At 59.4% G+C, this 15,145-nt stretch overlaps 1 protein-coding gene across 12 annotated transcripts in view; it reads left to right on the top strand.

Annotated features, from left to right (window-relative positions):
* The window catches only part of PTPRF (protein tyrosine phosphatase receptor type F), an 86,653-nt gene extending 72,898 nt beyond the window's left edge, over window positions 1-13,755 (top strand). For 8 of the 12 annotated variants that reach the window (XM_077845353.1, XM_077845362.1, XM_077845359.1 and 5 more), the window contains 14 exons: window positions 1,053-1,168; window positions 4,343-4,375; window positions 5,115-5,212; window positions 7,901-8,024; window positions 8,190-8,365; window positions 9,075-9,194; window positions 9,472-9,626; window positions 9,707-9,992; window positions 10,080-10,258; window positions 10,464-10,590; window positions 10,799-10,924; window positions 11,196-11,350; window positions 11,438-11,573; window positions 11,985-13,755. In XM_077845353.1, coding sequence (XP_077701479.1) covers window positions 1,053-1,168; window positions 4,343-4,375; window positions 5,115-5,212; window positions 7,901-8,024; window positions 8,190-8,365; window positions 9,075-9,194; window positions 9,472-9,626; window positions 9,707-9,992; window positions 10,080-10,258; window positions 10,464-10,590; window positions 10,799-10,924; window positions 11,196-11,350; window positions 11,438-11,573; window positions 11,985-12,053 — 1,900 coding nt within the window. In that variant the 3' untranslated portion in view covers window positions 12,054-13,755. The remainder of the gene's footprint in view (window positions 1-1,052; window positions 1,169-4,342; window positions 4,376-5,114; window positions 5,213-7,900; window positions 8,025-8,189; window positions 8,366-9,074; window positions 9,195-9,471; window positions 9,627-9,706; window positions 9,993-10,079; window positions 10,259-10,463; window positions 10,591-10,798; window positions 10,925-11,195; window positions 11,351-11,437; window positions 11,574-11,984) is intronic. The other 4 variants (XM_077845358.1, XM_077845357.1, XM_077845355.1 and 1 more) reach the window with 1 other exon arrangement.
* The last annotated feature ends 1,390 nt before the right edge of the window (window positions 13,756-15,145 follow it).

The following is a 15,145-nucleotide window of genomic DNA, read 5'->3' as shown; positions in this document are numbered from 1 at the left end:
GTGACCATTCCTTTCTTCTGTCCTTGCCTGTCTTTCGGGACCTAGTAAACAAGAAAGGTAGGACTCATTCCTTCTCTCTTCACGTGCCTGCCCCTTCACTTCTTATCCTTCTGCACATTTCGGGCCCAGCAGGGAGGGATGGGGCTCCAAACAGAAGCCTCCTGGCCTGTGCTTGTCTGGTCAGCTCAGCAGGCTCCGGGGTGGCCTCTGTTGCTCTCCCGCCTTGTACCCTGCACAGGGGAAGCCCCGTCCCCATGGCGTGAGCACAGTGCAAGCTTCAGTGCCTCCCCTGAGTGCACAGATGGGCTCCGAGTTCACTGGAACCTTCTACCAGGCTCCTGGTTCTCTAAGATTATCTAAGTGCTGCTGGAGACATACGTGCAAAGAACACTGGGTGCGAGGTAGGGGGAGGTGTGTGTTTCTACACACTCGTGCACATTTATGCAAACACCCGTGTCCACATAGCAGGAGCAGCTCCCAGATGCTTGTCAGCAGCTGGACCCCATGGTCTGTCTCTGACCCTGTCCTTATAGACGGGGGAGCTGAGGCCAACGAGGGAGGACTCTGCCCAGCTAGGGTGACGCCTTCCCCGTCCCTCCCCTGCTGCTCTGGACATTGACCCTGATACTGAGAGACAGACAGCTGGGGCCCGGCTCTCTGTGATGTTTGCGTATCTTATGTGTCATTTGCATGTTTATTCCTGGTGGCTCCTGCTGCCCTCACTGTGACAGCCTCGGGGACAGCAGCTCCTGCCCAGCAGCGGCCTGCCCTCTGTTGGGAGGCGCCACCAGCCTTTGCAAGCCCTTGCCCCCTCGCTGCACTGGCCCTCTGTCCATCCCGGTCCCACTGTCTCCCTACCCGCCCTACCCTGTGTTCTCTGTTAAAGCTGCTCTGCCACTGGCTCCCCTGTGCTCCGAGACCCCAGGAGGGGCTGGGGCGGTGGGAGGGACCGAGCCGTAGACGCAGGGTCTCTGGCACAGCCAGCCACACCGCCCGTCTCTGTCCTCTGCGTGGACCTCAAGTCCTCACCAGCCACCCTGCTGCCTCCTCAGGAAGAGGACTCACTCCCCATCATCCAAGGACGAGCAGTCAATCGGGCTGAAGGACTCCTTGCTGGCCCATTCCTCTGACCCTGTGGAGATGCGGAGGCTCAACTACCAGACTCCAGGTAGGCAGCTCCCCAGCCTACCTGCTCCCGCCCAGGCCTGCAGGTCCTGGAGTCTCTCCCAAGAGCTCCTGGCCTTGTGCCCCCACTTCCTACTCTTGTTTCTTGCTGCCTGCTCCCTGAACCCATCCACTTTGTTGAAGTGACAGAAGCTTTTATAGGCAGCAAATGCCCAGGAGCCCTGGAGCCCCACAGCTTCTCGGGAGGCCCAGCTGCATAGGCCCTGCCTCATGTTAGGTCAAGGCCTCCGAATCTGGGCTAAGGACCCTTACAGGGCCCACGTCCCAGCCACAGGGTGGCCAGAGTCTACACCTGCCCTTTGTCCCTTCTGTACAAGAGGTGGGAAATGCCCCATCAGACACTTCTGGTGAGATAGGGTGCCCAGACTTAACTGTGTGAGCACAAGGACCCCACTCAGAGCATTACACCTGCCCTTCCTTCTGCAGCCACTCTCACGTGGTTCTCTGGCTGTCCCTTCTTCCTAAAGTGTCACTGCCTCCCCGTGCCCCAGTAGACACACCTGAGATGCCTCCCCTAGATGACGCCTTCCAACCCACCTCAGCCCCCACACAGGCCTAGGGGTCTCCTCTGGTTTCCAGAACCTCCCTGCTCCTTCCCCAATGACACCTCTCACTCTGGACTAGAATCACCTCCATGGCAATCCAAGTTCTGTGGAGCCAAGAACTGTGTCTTGTTCATCGCCATCCCTTGTACTGTGCACACAGTGGGCTCTGATTGGATACCTGTGAAATGGACACACGATTAAGTGAACTAACACACACATGGGGCTTACGTGAGGTAGTTAAATTAGCACGTATCAAATTGCTGCAAAATGTGACGGCTTAAGACAACAATAATTATGCGTTACCCTTTTCAGTTTGTGTGGATTAGAAATTCAGACAGGAGTATATAGCAGGAACAGCTTGTCTCTATTCCAGGATGTCTGGGGCCCTCACCTGGAGAACTTAGAGTCTGAGAGCTAGAATCACTTAAAGTAAACGTTAGCAAACTTCGGCTTATAGCCAAACATGACCCACCACCCGGTTCTGCAAGTAAAGTTAGAACCCAGCCACGGCAACTCATTCATATACCACGCACGGCTACTTTCACGCTACAAAGGCAAGGTGAAGCAGCATCTACTGTATGGGCACAAAACCAAGGATGTTTACTATTTGGCCTTTGTGGAACGGTTTCTTGTCCCCTGAATTCTGAAGACTCATTCATTTACATGTCGGGTGTTGATGCTAGAGTCAGTCAGCCGTGAGCCCACCTGGGGTTGTCAGTGGGAACGACCGCACAAGGCTCTTCACGTGGCCCTGGCTCCGTCACAGCACGGTGACTGAGTCCCAAAGGCATGCGTCCTGAGAGCAAGCAAGCCGGGCCACCTCGCAGGCTGTTGCAACCCAGCATGATCATATCTACCTACGCGGAATCCACTCTCTAGGCTGCTTAGGGGCCTGGAGGGTGGAGAAGCCTCCTCTGAGAGGGGATGCCAGGCGTGTGAGCATGAGTCAAGCAAATGGGGGGAGGTAGGAGGGAGCTCCATTCGGTGGAAATAGCACTGTGGAAGCACCCCACGGGCACTGGGAGTCCTGCATTCTTGGAGTTGGGGTACTGAGAGCCCACAGATGAGATTGGGGGGTAGACAGGGGCCGCCACAGGGGAAAACCTGAGTGCCAGGCTAAGGTTTGGACTTCATCATGACGGTACCAGGGAGGCATTGTAAGTCTTCACCAGGGGAGCGATAGGGTCAAATTGTGATTTGGACATCTCGCTCTGGCCACTGTGTGGAAGTCAGACTGGAGGGGACAGATTGGGAGACTTGAAAGCCACGGAGTGAGTGAGAGGCGCCGAGGACGTGGACAAAGAGGGTGGCCATGGGAGTGGGGGGCAGGCGTCGCCAGCGTGAGGAGGCAGCAGGGCTTGGGCTTAAGGCTGAGCAGTGAGTGTGGGGTTCCAGGAGCCCCCCTGGTCTGTGGGTCCACGCCTCCACCACTGCCACCCACCTGAAACTACGGATGTGGGAGGTGACGAGCAGCCTGTGGTGGTCAAAGCCGGAGGACAGAAGGCAGGGCAGCCAAGAAGGAGGGGAAGTTGAGGAAGGCTGAATGAAGAGTAGCCAGGGAGATTAAGAAGGAGCAGCCAGAAAGGACGAGTATGGGAGGAGCGGAGCGTCCCTGAGCCAAGGCCAGGGCTGGCTGTGCACTGGGAGGACTGTTGGCTTTGGCAGTTGGGACTGTGGAGAGAGCATGGTGGCCGGGTCCTGCTGGAGCTCTGGGCTGGTGGCCGTGGTTTTCTCCACGATGAGGTGAGAGTGGTTAGAGCATCAGGGAAGGTGTGGCCTGGGTGTGGGCGCTAAGCAGGCACGCCCCGGGAGGACTGCTGAGCCGCCAAGGGCCCGGGGTTCAGATCCCAAGTGCCTGTGGCTGCAGGGGCTGGAGGGAAACTGCAGGGATCTGAGAGGAAAGGAGGGATGGAGAGAGAAAGGAGGGTGCAGACGTGGGAAGGGCTGAGTGCAGAGGGATGGGGTGTCCAGGAGGGGCTGGGGGCTGGGGCCAGCCATGAGTCACCACACGTGCAGAGCTCAAGGAACCGGCCCTGCCAGTGGGGAGAGGCATCCCCACGGACACAGCAGTCCCTGGACTGTTGAGAGAACCAGGGACCAGAAGGGACAAGGGAAGGGATCAGGGGCATGGCGAGTTTTCTTCGAAATTTTTTTTAGTTCATAGAGGTTTTTTTTTCCTTCTATAATTTAATCTTTATTCTGAAAATGTTTCAAAATCACAGAAAATACAGTCCTATATGCATATCCTTGTGTAGCCTGACCCTGTCGTTTCTGGCCATGCGTGCCTCCTCTCTCTAGGGGAAAGCATGCTCCCCTTTCGCCTAATCATCTGAAAATAGCCAAGGTCAAATGTTGATACCAGAGGGGCTAAGGGTTGGTTGGGATCTAGAATTTAGTCTTAAAAAGAGGCCCCCACGGCTGCCCAGGCCCCTGGGGGTTGGGAGCGCTCTGCTCCTGGTGGGAGATGGGCGAGCGTTCCTGGGGGGAAGGGTGCGGAGGGGGCCTGTGGTCGGGCCCATTCCTCCAGTCCCTTCATGCAGCCCCGGTAACCCGAGAAGGTTCTGGGCTTCCTTCTTTTGCCCCGCTAGTTTTTCTGTTTTCTTTCCCTGCAGGTTCCAGTGTCCCCAGTTGCCCGAATATCTCAAGTTAGTTTTCTGAGTTCGGGGGCTACTCTGGCTTCTGTGTCTGTTTCCTCCAACTTTTTCTCACGCCATCACCTCTGTCCCTTCTTGAATCTTTTTCCTCTCCTCTCCTTGTGTCCCCCACCTTCCTCCAGTCCTGTCTTCCTTCCCACTGGCCCGGCCCTGGTGTCTGCCTCTGTGATCTCCAGTCCCCATCCGACACCCTTTGGGGGCCTCCCGTCTCCCGTGTCCACATCTCCCTCCCCATCTCTGCGCCTCTCTCGGGAATCTTCTGCGCCATTCTATGTCGCCGTACTTTGTGTCCACTCCATCCACACGCTCGGTGTAGCGCCGATGTCACCGAGTCTCCCACCGTGACTGGCGCCAGTGAGGGGCAGGAGGGCTGTCCACAGGCAGGGCCCGTGGGGCGGGGTGTGCAGCTGCCACCTGGGCTTCCAGCCCCCGCCCAGGAGGAAGGAAGCCTAGTGTCCCCCTAGAGGACCCGCCAGGCGGGGCCCTGGTGCCCTCACTGAGCGCCGCAGCCCACGCCCATGCGTGCTCACAGCACACACATTGCCTCACTCCACCCCTGCCCCTGGCTGCTGTGTGCTCCGCCATCCTTGTCGCCGCATGTGCTGCTGTCCTCATGCCACCAGTGCCGAGTGCTCCATGGTCACACGTGTGCACATAACATGCATCGGGCTATCTCCACTGCCGGCGTGGGCCTCGCGCTGACGCCACCCGTGTGTGCCCCCCCCCCCAGGTATGCGAGACCACCCGCCCATCCCCATCACTGACCTGGCCGACAACATCGAGCGCCTCAAAGCCAACGACGGCCTCAAGTTCTCCCAGGAGTACGAGGTGAGACGTCCCTACCTCTGCATGTGCTGGGCCCACCCCCATGCCGGCTCCTGCCCTGCGTCGGGTCCCAGCCGTGGTGGGGGGGCCTCCGGGCTTCCCTAGAGCACAGATTTGGAGGAGTCAGCAGTGGCTACTGGAGAACCCAGCTCCTCGGGTGCTAGGCCTGCCTGAGCCCTTGTAAGCAGCCCACGGCTGGACCCGCTCACGCGTGGACCGGTAGTAACAGCTCACACATCAGGAGCTTCCACAGGCCAGACCAGCCTAGGCAGTTTATGTGCGTCTTCTCGTTCTGCTCTCCTCACAATGTGAAATGGTTCTATTGTTAACCCACCTTACAGATGAGGAAACTGAGGCTCAGAGAGGGGAAGTGACTTGCCCAAGGGCAGAGAGCTGGTGCATAGTAGAGCCAGGAGTCAGACCCAGGCCTGCCTGACACCCTCATTCATGTGTGTTCTCAGAGCAACACGGGTCACAGAGCAGGGAGTCGGGGGACTCCAGGCCCGCTGCTCAGGCTGCACAAACCTTCCAGCTCACGGCCCCCCACGTATGTGCCCTCTTCACTCTGGTCTTGACTCCTACCTGCTGAGGGCTCCAACCTCGGAGCTCCTGGAGTCTGAGGGCTTCCAGGCGGCCCAGTGGGGAGGGCTCTGCTGGAGAAGGAGGTGATGAAGGAGGCCCCCACCTCCACACCTGTGCTCCAGGGAGCACACACAGGTGGTATCCTGCTTCGGCTCCTCTCCTGCCGTTGCCCCTGCTCCCGGCACAGGCCTGGCTAGGACTCACCCTCGATCAATAATGGGCAGACAGGTGATTGATGGGCTGGCACAGCCCAGCCTGTGAGTCTGCTCCCTCTCATCAGATGTCCCCCGCCCTCACCCCGGTGGTGCGTGGTACCCTGGGGTCCCAGGATTCCCCTTCTGGGGGCTGTGGGTCAGCTGGGTTCTCACGGCCGTGGGCCAGATTTCTGCAGAAGCAATTGGGCCTGGCAGGCAGATTGATAAACGTGTCTGCCATGAGGAAGGCATGCCGCCTCGACCTGTAGAGCAGCCTCTGGGGCCTGTTTTCAGTTCTTCCACTGGCCTGGAGGGCCTTCCATGATCTCTGCCCACCCCTGTCCCGTCCCATGTCCCACAGCTGCCCTTCCTTCCTCACTGTCGAGGTTAACGGCATCCCCCCTCTCACCTTCTGCCCACTTCTTTCCTCTGGCCTGAGCTTTTCCTCCTCCTCCTCCCAGAAGCCTTCTCTGCTCTCCTGGGCCTGCTGTGGGCTTTCCCTCAGCCAGGATCCCATAACTCTGTCACCTCTGACAGCCAGTCAGTGATCACACTGCCCAGCGCCTACCTGTGCTGAATGCTGGGCGTACGGAGACAAATTCGTCAGGTGGCTCAGCCGGTGGGGAGGCCAGCTCAGGCAGGTGATCGGCCCTGAATACGACATCATACCTTCGGATTACATATGCCAAATCCTGCGGAGAAAGGCTGGCAGCACCAAGGCAGGCCGAGGGGCGGGGTGTGCTAGAGGGCCTCAGCTGTGCCTGCTGTCCTGTGGAGAGTAGTAGCCTGGTGCCAAAACACGAGCGCAGCGCGTGCTCTGCTGAGGACTTCGGGTAATGTCCTTCTGTAGAAGGGGGATAGTCCGGGAGCCTGCTTCAGAGGGGCATTAGGTGAGGGAATACGTGCAAAGTGCTCAGAATAGCGCCACGCACACCATGGGTTCTGAGACTCTGCTACTACCGTCATGATCTGTGGTGGTGAGCGCAGAAGGCACTGAAGCAGAAAAATGATAAATCAGCATTTTCTGAGGGTTGTTCCAGCCACAGGACAGAATGGGGTGAAAGCAGAAAGGGAGATGCCCAAGTCCGAGTTGGGGTGGCCTAGCCGAGGCCGGTGACAGCAGGTTGAAGAGAGGCTGAGGAGGGTGTGGAAGCCCTAGGACATGGTGGGGCCTGAGGGGACAGGGGCATGGAGGGGTTTTTGAGGATGACGTGAGGGTAAATGCATGAAAGTGCCTTTGACCGAGACGGTGTTCCGGTGGCCGAGCTACTTAGCAAGGATTGAGATCGCAGGGCCTGTGGGCCCCCAGGTGGGGTTGCCCAGGAGGCTGCCGGCCATTCAGCTCGGGAGCTCAGGGAGACTGGGCTGCAGCTGGGGGTGCATGCAGCCCCAGCATGTGAATGCAAGACCCTACGAGCAAATGAGGGCCCCAGCAAGTGATAGTGCAAAGGCAGCCCAGGAACGGCCCCTGGAGGAGTGCTGGGCCCTGCCTGTGGCAAGGGCAGGTGGGCAGAGCGGAGACAGACAAGGAAGGGCCGGGGAGGTAGGAGGAGAGCCAGACAGGGTGATGCAGCAGGTGCCCAGCGCCCTCAGCGGCGTCAGGTGCGGCACCACTGGCTACCATCGCTCCCTCTTGGTCTGTACGCATTTCGCTAGTTGGGCGCAGGGTCTGAGGGACTTTCCCCTGACCACTCTACTGGGCAAGGGGATTTGGTGCCCCATTCAGAAGGGTCTCTGGTCCATCACCTACCCGACAGGTGGTAGGGCAGCCTCAGCCCTACGGCTAGGGGAACGTGGGGCTGGTCGTGGCCCGGAAGCGAAGGCAGCATATGAGCACCACCTGGCAGGCTGGGTCTCGCGAGCAGCAGGGAGACCTCAGCCCTTACCTTGCCCTACCTGCCTCCATTTCCTATAGTCCATTGACCCTGGACAGCAGTTCACCTGGGAGAATTCAAACCTGGAAGTGAACAAGCCCAAGAACCGCTATGCAAACGTCATCGCCTACGACCACTCCCGAGTCATCCTTACCTCCGTCGATGGTGAGCCAAGGGCAGCGCCCCCTCCATCCTCTTGCTCTCCTCCTTGCTGGCTGGGGTGATGTTTCCTCCTGCAGGAGAGGCCCGCGGGCCTAAGGTGCACCGAGGTAGAGACGGCTGGACAGGGCCCCTGGAATAATGCTCTCCTGGGTCCCTTCTTGTTCACAGGTGTCCCAGGGAGTGACTATATCAACGCCAACTACATCGATGGCTACCGCAAGCAGAACGCCTACATTGCCACGCAGGGCCCACTGCCCGAGACCATGGGCGATTTCTGGCGGATGGTGTGGGAACAGCGCACAGCCACCGTGGTCATGATGACACGGCTGGAGGAGAAGTCTCGGGTAGGACTGTGCAGCAGCCTTCCTGCTGGGGAGGTGGGCTGGGGAAGACTCAGTCTCCAGTGACTTTCAGGCACCTCTTCCTGCCTCTGTCAGAAGCTCCCCAAGGGGTTCACCAAGTCCTCTTGTCTTCTTGGGGTGTTCTCACGCCCCCCAGCTACTGGGTATTCCTGGGCTGTGGCACGTTCCTCAGATATTAATATGTTGTATCAGATGCTGTCTTTTTCCAGGAACGTTAATGTGTTCCCCAGTTGCTAGCATGTTCCCAGGATGTTCACATGTTCCCCAGATGCTGGAGTGTTCCCGGGACATTAGCCCATCTCCTAAGTTAATTAGTGGAAAGAGCTGCTGTTATCTGCTTCTGCACTGCAAAGCATCAACCGGAACGTAAAATTTACAGAGCTTGAAAATGGCGCATAAACGTTATGGGCAAATTTGGCAGAAAATGTGCCTGGTGCGATCTGGTCATGAATAAATAATTTTCAATTATGGCCCTCATTCTCCTAGCTAGGGCAGGGATGGCAGTGTAGCGTGAGAACCTGATTTGGTTTGGCAGGGGGGTGGCATGATAGATGTGAGAGTTCGGGGCTGGGGGCCTGGCAGCCATGTGGGCCAGACCTCCCACTCCCCCTTTTGCCCCAGGGTCCCTGCCTGTCCAGGCCTTTGGGGACACCTAAGCACCCTCAAACCTGCCCCACTTGTCTCTATATAGGTGAAGTGTGATCAGTACTGGCCAGCCCGGGGTACCGAGACCCACGGCCTCATTCAGGTGACCCTGCTGGACACGGTGGAGCTGGCCACATACACTGTGCGCACCTTTGCACTCCACAAGGTACAGCCTGCCCCCGTGCTCGCCCCCCAGCCCCGGCCCTGTCAGGAAGCATTCTGAGCATGGTGTGCTGAGAGTCAGGGCCCAGAGGTGTGTAAGTGCCCTGTGGCAGCCCGTGCCATGGGGTGGGGGTGGGGGGTGGGAACAGCACCTCAGGCTCCTCCAGTCCCCCTCCTGTGGCCGGAGTCCTGGCCTGGCCTCAGTGCCAGGTTGTCTTGCCCTGAGTCTAGAGTGGGCATGCTTGCCCTGACACATCGGGTCTCCCTGCTTTTCTCCCCAGAGTGGCTCCAGCGAGAAGCGGGAGCTGCGTCAGTTCCAGTTCATGGCCTGGCCGGACCACGGGGTTCCCGAGTACCCCACCCCCATCCTGGCCTTCCTGCGGCGGGTCAAGGCCTGTAACCCGCTAGACGCAGGGCCCATGGTGGTGCACTGCAGGTGAGAGGGTTCGGGGCCACCCTGGGGGCGGGTGTGGGAGGCGGGCTGGACCTCTGCCCAAGCAAGCCCGTGTCCTGCAGCGCGGGCGTGGGCCGCACGGGCTGTTTCATCGTCATCGACGCCATGCTGGAGCGGATGAAGCACGAGAAGACAGTGGACATCTATGGCCACGTGACATGCATGCGATCGCAGCGGAACTACATGGTGCAGACAGAGGACCAGTACGTGTTCATCCACGAGGCGCTGCTAGAGGCCGCCACGTGCGGACACACAGAGGTGCCTGCCCGCAGCCTGTATGCCCATATCCAGAAGCTGGGCCAAGTGCCTCCCGGGGAGAGTGTGACCGCCATGGAGCTCGAGTTCAAGGTGGGCTCAGGGGCCTGGACTGGGCTGAGGGGGAGACCCCCACCCCCACCGAGAAGCCAGGCCTGACTGGCCTATCCCTCTGTCTAGCTGCTGGCCAGCTCCAAGGCCCACACATCCCGCTTCATTAGCGCCAACCTGCCCTGCAACAAGTTCAAGAACCGCCTGGTGAACATCATGCCCTATGAGTTGACCCGTGTGTGTCTGCAGCCCATCCGTGGTGTGGAGGGCTCTGACTACATCAATGCCAGCTTCTTGGACGGCTATAGGTCAGCATGCCTGTGACCGCCCCCACACTTTGCAGGCGCCTGGGCCTGCAGCAGGCCAGCTGGGGGGCACAGCAGAGTAGGGCCAGCCCGGGAGATCAGAGCAGGCTTCCTGGAGGAGGGGGAGTCCAAGGGACTGATGAGGCAGTCTTGGGGAGACTCGGGGGCAGCAGCAGCTCCAGCATGTCCGGTCCCATGCCCGCCGCAGGCAGCAGAAGGCCTACATCGCCACGCAGGGGCCCCTGGCAGAGAGCACCGAGGACTTCTGGCGCATGCTCTGGGAGCACGGCTCCACCATCGTCGTCATGCTGACCAGGCTTCGGGAGATGGGCAGGGTGAGGCCACCCCCCACACTCCAGGGCGCACCGACCACCTCTCCACACCTCTCCCCTTTCACAGCCGGCCTCCCCCCACCCACCCCGGCAGAGCCCCGGGCCCCCTCCTCACCACCTGCAGCGTCCTGCCCCAGAACCCTCTGAAACCTGCAGCTGTCCCCCCAATCCCTCTCCACTTGACCACGGGGACTGGGCCCTTTGTCCACAGGAGAAATGCCACCAGTACTGGCCAGCAGAGCGCTCCGCTCGCTACCAATACTTTGTCGTTGACCCGATGGCTGAGTACAACATGCCGCAGTACATCCTGCGTGAGTTCAAGGTCACGGATGCCCGGGTGAGTGTACAGAGCAGGGGTGTGTATGTCTGCACGATAGCATGTCTGTGATGTTGCCCAAGTACATGTGGGGTGGTGGCAGTCTTCACGGAGCCCTGGCTCAAGCTGCAGGAACCTGAGGTGAGGGTGAGGGTGTGGGGCCAGGAGCACCTCTCTCGGGGCCTCAGGCATGATAGTTTCATGGGCGCGCACCCGTGTCGTGCTGCCCATATGGCCTGGTGGGGCCGTGGGGGCACAGAGGCTAACCCTGTTCCCTGCCCCCCTCTTCCAGGATGGGCAGTCGAGGACAATCCGGCAGTTCCAGTTCACAGACTGGCCCGAGCAGGGCGTGCCTAAGACGGGTGAGGGCTTCATCGACTTCATCGGGCAGGTGCACAAGACCAAGGAGCAGTTCGGGCAGGACGGGCCCATCACGGTGCACTGCAGGTAGGGCCGACCCTGTGGGGGGCTGGGGCACGGGGGCGCCCGTGGGCCTGGTGGGCAGGACCCCAATCCAATGCTGTCCTTGAGCAGTGCCGGCGTGGGCCGCACCGGGGTGTTCATCACTCTGAGCATCGTCCTGGAGCGGATGCGCTACGAGGGCGTGGTCGACATGTTCCAGACCGTGAAGACCCTGCGCACACAGCGCCCAGCCATGGTGCAGACGGAGGTACGTAGGCCCCCCACTGGCTGGCACGGGGCCTGGCTCCTCCCACGTGTGTGCCACCGACGTTTACCATTCCCTGCTCTGCCTGAGGCACTGCGGTAGGATGAGTGGAGTGTGCTCCTCCTTCCGCACCTGTGCCCTGAGCACCAGCAGTGTGCCTGGTTCCGGCGAGGGTGGGACAGCAGTCCTTATGGGCTGCGCAGTCTAGGAGCAGATAAACATGGTAGGGGTGGGGCAGTGGCAAACGGGGAGAACCAAGCCTTCCGGGGCTCCTCCAGGCTCCCTGGACACCGCCTGGGGAGACATCTGGTCTAGCACCTGCCTGTGGCCCCCAGCTGCAGCGTGAGTGCCCTTGGCAGCGCGTCGGGAATATCCACTCACGCTGCCTTGGCTGACCCGCCCCTGTCCCGGCAGGACCAGTACCAGCTGTGCTATCGTGCGGCCCTGGAGTACCTTGGCAGCTTTGACCACTATGCAACGTAACTACCGCTCCCCTCTCCTCCGCTGCCCCTGCCTGGGGCTCCGGAGGGGACCCAGCTCCTCTGAGCCATACCGACCATCGTCTAGCCCTCCTGCACGGATGCTGTTGCTGGCAGAGCACAGCCCACTGGGGTCACAGCGTTTCAGGAACATTGCCACACCAAATGGAGAGCCCAGAACACCACTGGGCAAGTGGGTGGGCCGACAGGCGGATGCCATGGCCCATCTCTGTCCACCAGGCCCGCCCAGAGCCTGCGTCGAGCTCTCTGTTCTGTGCCGCGTTTCTCATGCTTCTTCTCATGGGGTGGGGATGGGGGCAAAGTCTCCTTTTTTATACATTAAGTGGGGGTAGACTGAGAGATTTGATTCTAGCCTCTTCCCTCTTGATTTTCCTTTTGCAAATCCTTAACTGCAGAATGGACCGCTGTGGGGGTTGGGGTTCAGTTGTTTTCTTTCTTGAGTTCACTTTGGATCCTTTTTGTGTATGACTTTTGCTGCTGAAGGACAGAACATACCTTCCTCTGTGTGGAGCTGGGGCCGCCAGCCTGAGTGGAGGCCCAGCTGCGGGCCTGGGAGGTGACCCAGCTGCTCCTCCAGCCCTTCAGACAAGATCCTGTTTCAGCCAAATGTGGGGAAACACAATTCTTTTTTTAAGTTTTGTTTTGTTTTTCCTCCAGAGCCTTATTTTAGGCCCCACAGACAGTGGTGGGCGGGGAGGAGATAGGAAACACTCATCTCCAGTTGTCTATTCCCGTGCGTGTGTGTGTGTGTGTGTGTGTGTGTGTGTGTGTGTGTAACATTCACAGCCCAGAACCACAGACGTGTTTCGGGGAGCCTGGCAAGGCATTCCTCATCACCATCGTGTTTGCAAAGGTTTAAAAAAAACACAAAGACAAAAAAAAAAAAAAAAAAAATCCCCAAAAAACAAAACCCACCAAGAAAAAAACAAGAGTCATCCCCCTGGCGTCTGCTTCCAGCCCCCAAGAGGGGGAGGTGGCCCCTTGTGCCTGGGCTCCCCAGGGGAGCTGCTGGGCTGACCTCGGGGGCCCTCAGAGCCGTGCTTTCGTCCCCAGCCTTGCGGCCTTGCGGTATGGCGTGGTGGTGGTCAGCTGTGGATCTGGCCGTGCAGCCACGGGGATCAACACAGGTCAGGGTGTGTGCCACGCCCCGCACACCTCAGGGCCGAGCAGGGGCACAGCTGGCCCTTCAGGTCCAGGCCAGTGGGCCTGGGAGCACACGTGTGTCCTCAGAGCAGGGGCCAGATGATTCCCCTCCCTGGTTTGCAGCTGTCGTCAGAGCCCCTGAGAATCGCTCTATTCCACTCTCTCAAGATGCCCTCATAAACCAATGTGGCAAGACTACTGGACTTCTCTCAATGGTACTATAATCAATCCTTATTATCTCGGCTTGCTGAGGGGCAGGGAGAGGGCCTCTGGGCAACACTATCTAGGTAGGTAAGCGGGGGCGGGGAAGGGTGCATAGCTGTTTTAGCCGAGGGACGTGGAGCTCGTCCTCTATCTAGGCTCAGTCAAGATCAACAATCCAGGGTTGGTAATGTTGGATGAAACATTCATTTTTACCTTGTGGATGCTAGTGCTGTAGAGTCCACTGTTGTACACAGTCTGTTTTCTATTTGTTAAGAGAACTACAGCATCATTGCATAATTCTTGATGGTAATAAATTTGAATAATCCGATTTCTTACAATTGGGCCTCTGTCTCAGCTCTTTCCGGAACCAAAGAGTGGGCTCTGTAAGGTCAGTAGCGAGGGGTAGATTCTGGAGATGCCCTGCTGCCGAAGGAGGCAGCGAGGCTGGCCTGAGTATTTGTGGCAGCTCGGGCTCCCGGCGCTGCGGCTCACTTTCCGAAAGGAGCGTTATGAAGCCTGGAAACCAGCCACCGGTGTGTATCAAGAGCACCCCACGGGGGACCCAGCTCCCCAGGCAGCCAGCAGACGCTTTGCCTCTCCTCCCCTTCCCTCTCCACCTCCGCTGCCGAGGAGAGAGATGGCCTGGGTGCCCCCGGAGGCTGGGACCCGACGGAGATTGGTTAGTGAGGACTCTTGGAATCCACGTGATGCGGCGACTGGCCCCAGGGTGGCTGGCTGGCCCCCCGACGAGCAGCAGTATCATGGGCCTGGCTCGGCTCGTGGAGCCCTGCAGCCTCTCCAGCAGTGACCGGCCCAGCCCTGCCAGCTTGTGAGGCCACGGAACTTCCCTGGCACAGAGGCCAGACCCGGACTGAGCGGGGATGGAGCTAAGTCAGCAGGGACCGGGCTGTCGGAGAGCTCTGGCCGTGAGGAGCCCAGCGCGGAGGAGCCCAGCGCGGAGGAGCCGCGGGCACGCCCGGGCAGCACCTGCCACCTGACTCCGCTGCGGGTGGGCACAGGCTTCCCAGAGGAGGTGACCTCAGCTGGATTCGGAGTGTTTCATGGGGCCAGCGGTGATGACTTTTACGAAGTGGGGAAAGCATTTCCAATGGAGAGAGCAACTCACAGAGGCTTGGAAGTGGGAAGCAGACCGACAGGAGGAACTGCAAGGAGTGGGGTGTGACTGGGTGGGGGGGTCGGGGGCTGAGACACCCCGAGAAAGGCCGCTGGAAGTAGCCAGATGGCACAGTGCAGGGGTTTCGGTTGATGTGGACCGGACGAGTCCCCGGCAGGCGAGGTCCCTCAGTCACGTCCTGCCGCCTCCAGTGTTGGCAGCTGCCCCCTGGGGGACCCCGAGTCCCCGAGGCCTGGGATCCGGGCTCCCCAGCACCTTGCTCAGTGCCTTGCGTGTTTCTACTTGCTTAGAAAAATGACCTCGTCATTGCGTTACTCTTGATGGTATTAAATTTGAGTGATTGTTTACTAAATAAAAGAATGAACCTCCAGACATCTCCAAGTGAGGAGTAAGTGTCAGATCGTCACTTGGACAGGAGCCTGAGGACCGCGGGGCAGGCTCTGCACGGACGTCCTGAGGTCCTGATCGCCAAGGCTGGGCAGACCCTCTGCACTCCGTGCCACAGACCAGACTGAGGTTTACGTGGATTCACTTGTCAAAGACCACAGGGCAGGTGAGCGCCAGAGCTGGGACCGACACCTGGCTAAGTCTGC

The sequence above is a fragment of the Canis aureus genome, chromosome 13 (genome assembly GCF_053574225.1).
Source record: "Canis aureus isolate CA01 chromosome 13, VMU_Caureus_v.1.0, whole genome shotgun sequence".
Taxonomy (NCBI): Eukaryota; Metazoa; Chordata; class Mammalia; order Carnivora; family Canidae; genus Canis; species Canis aureus.
Note: the sequence above shows the minus strand (reverse complement) of the source record. Positions and strands in the feature narration are given on the sequence as shown.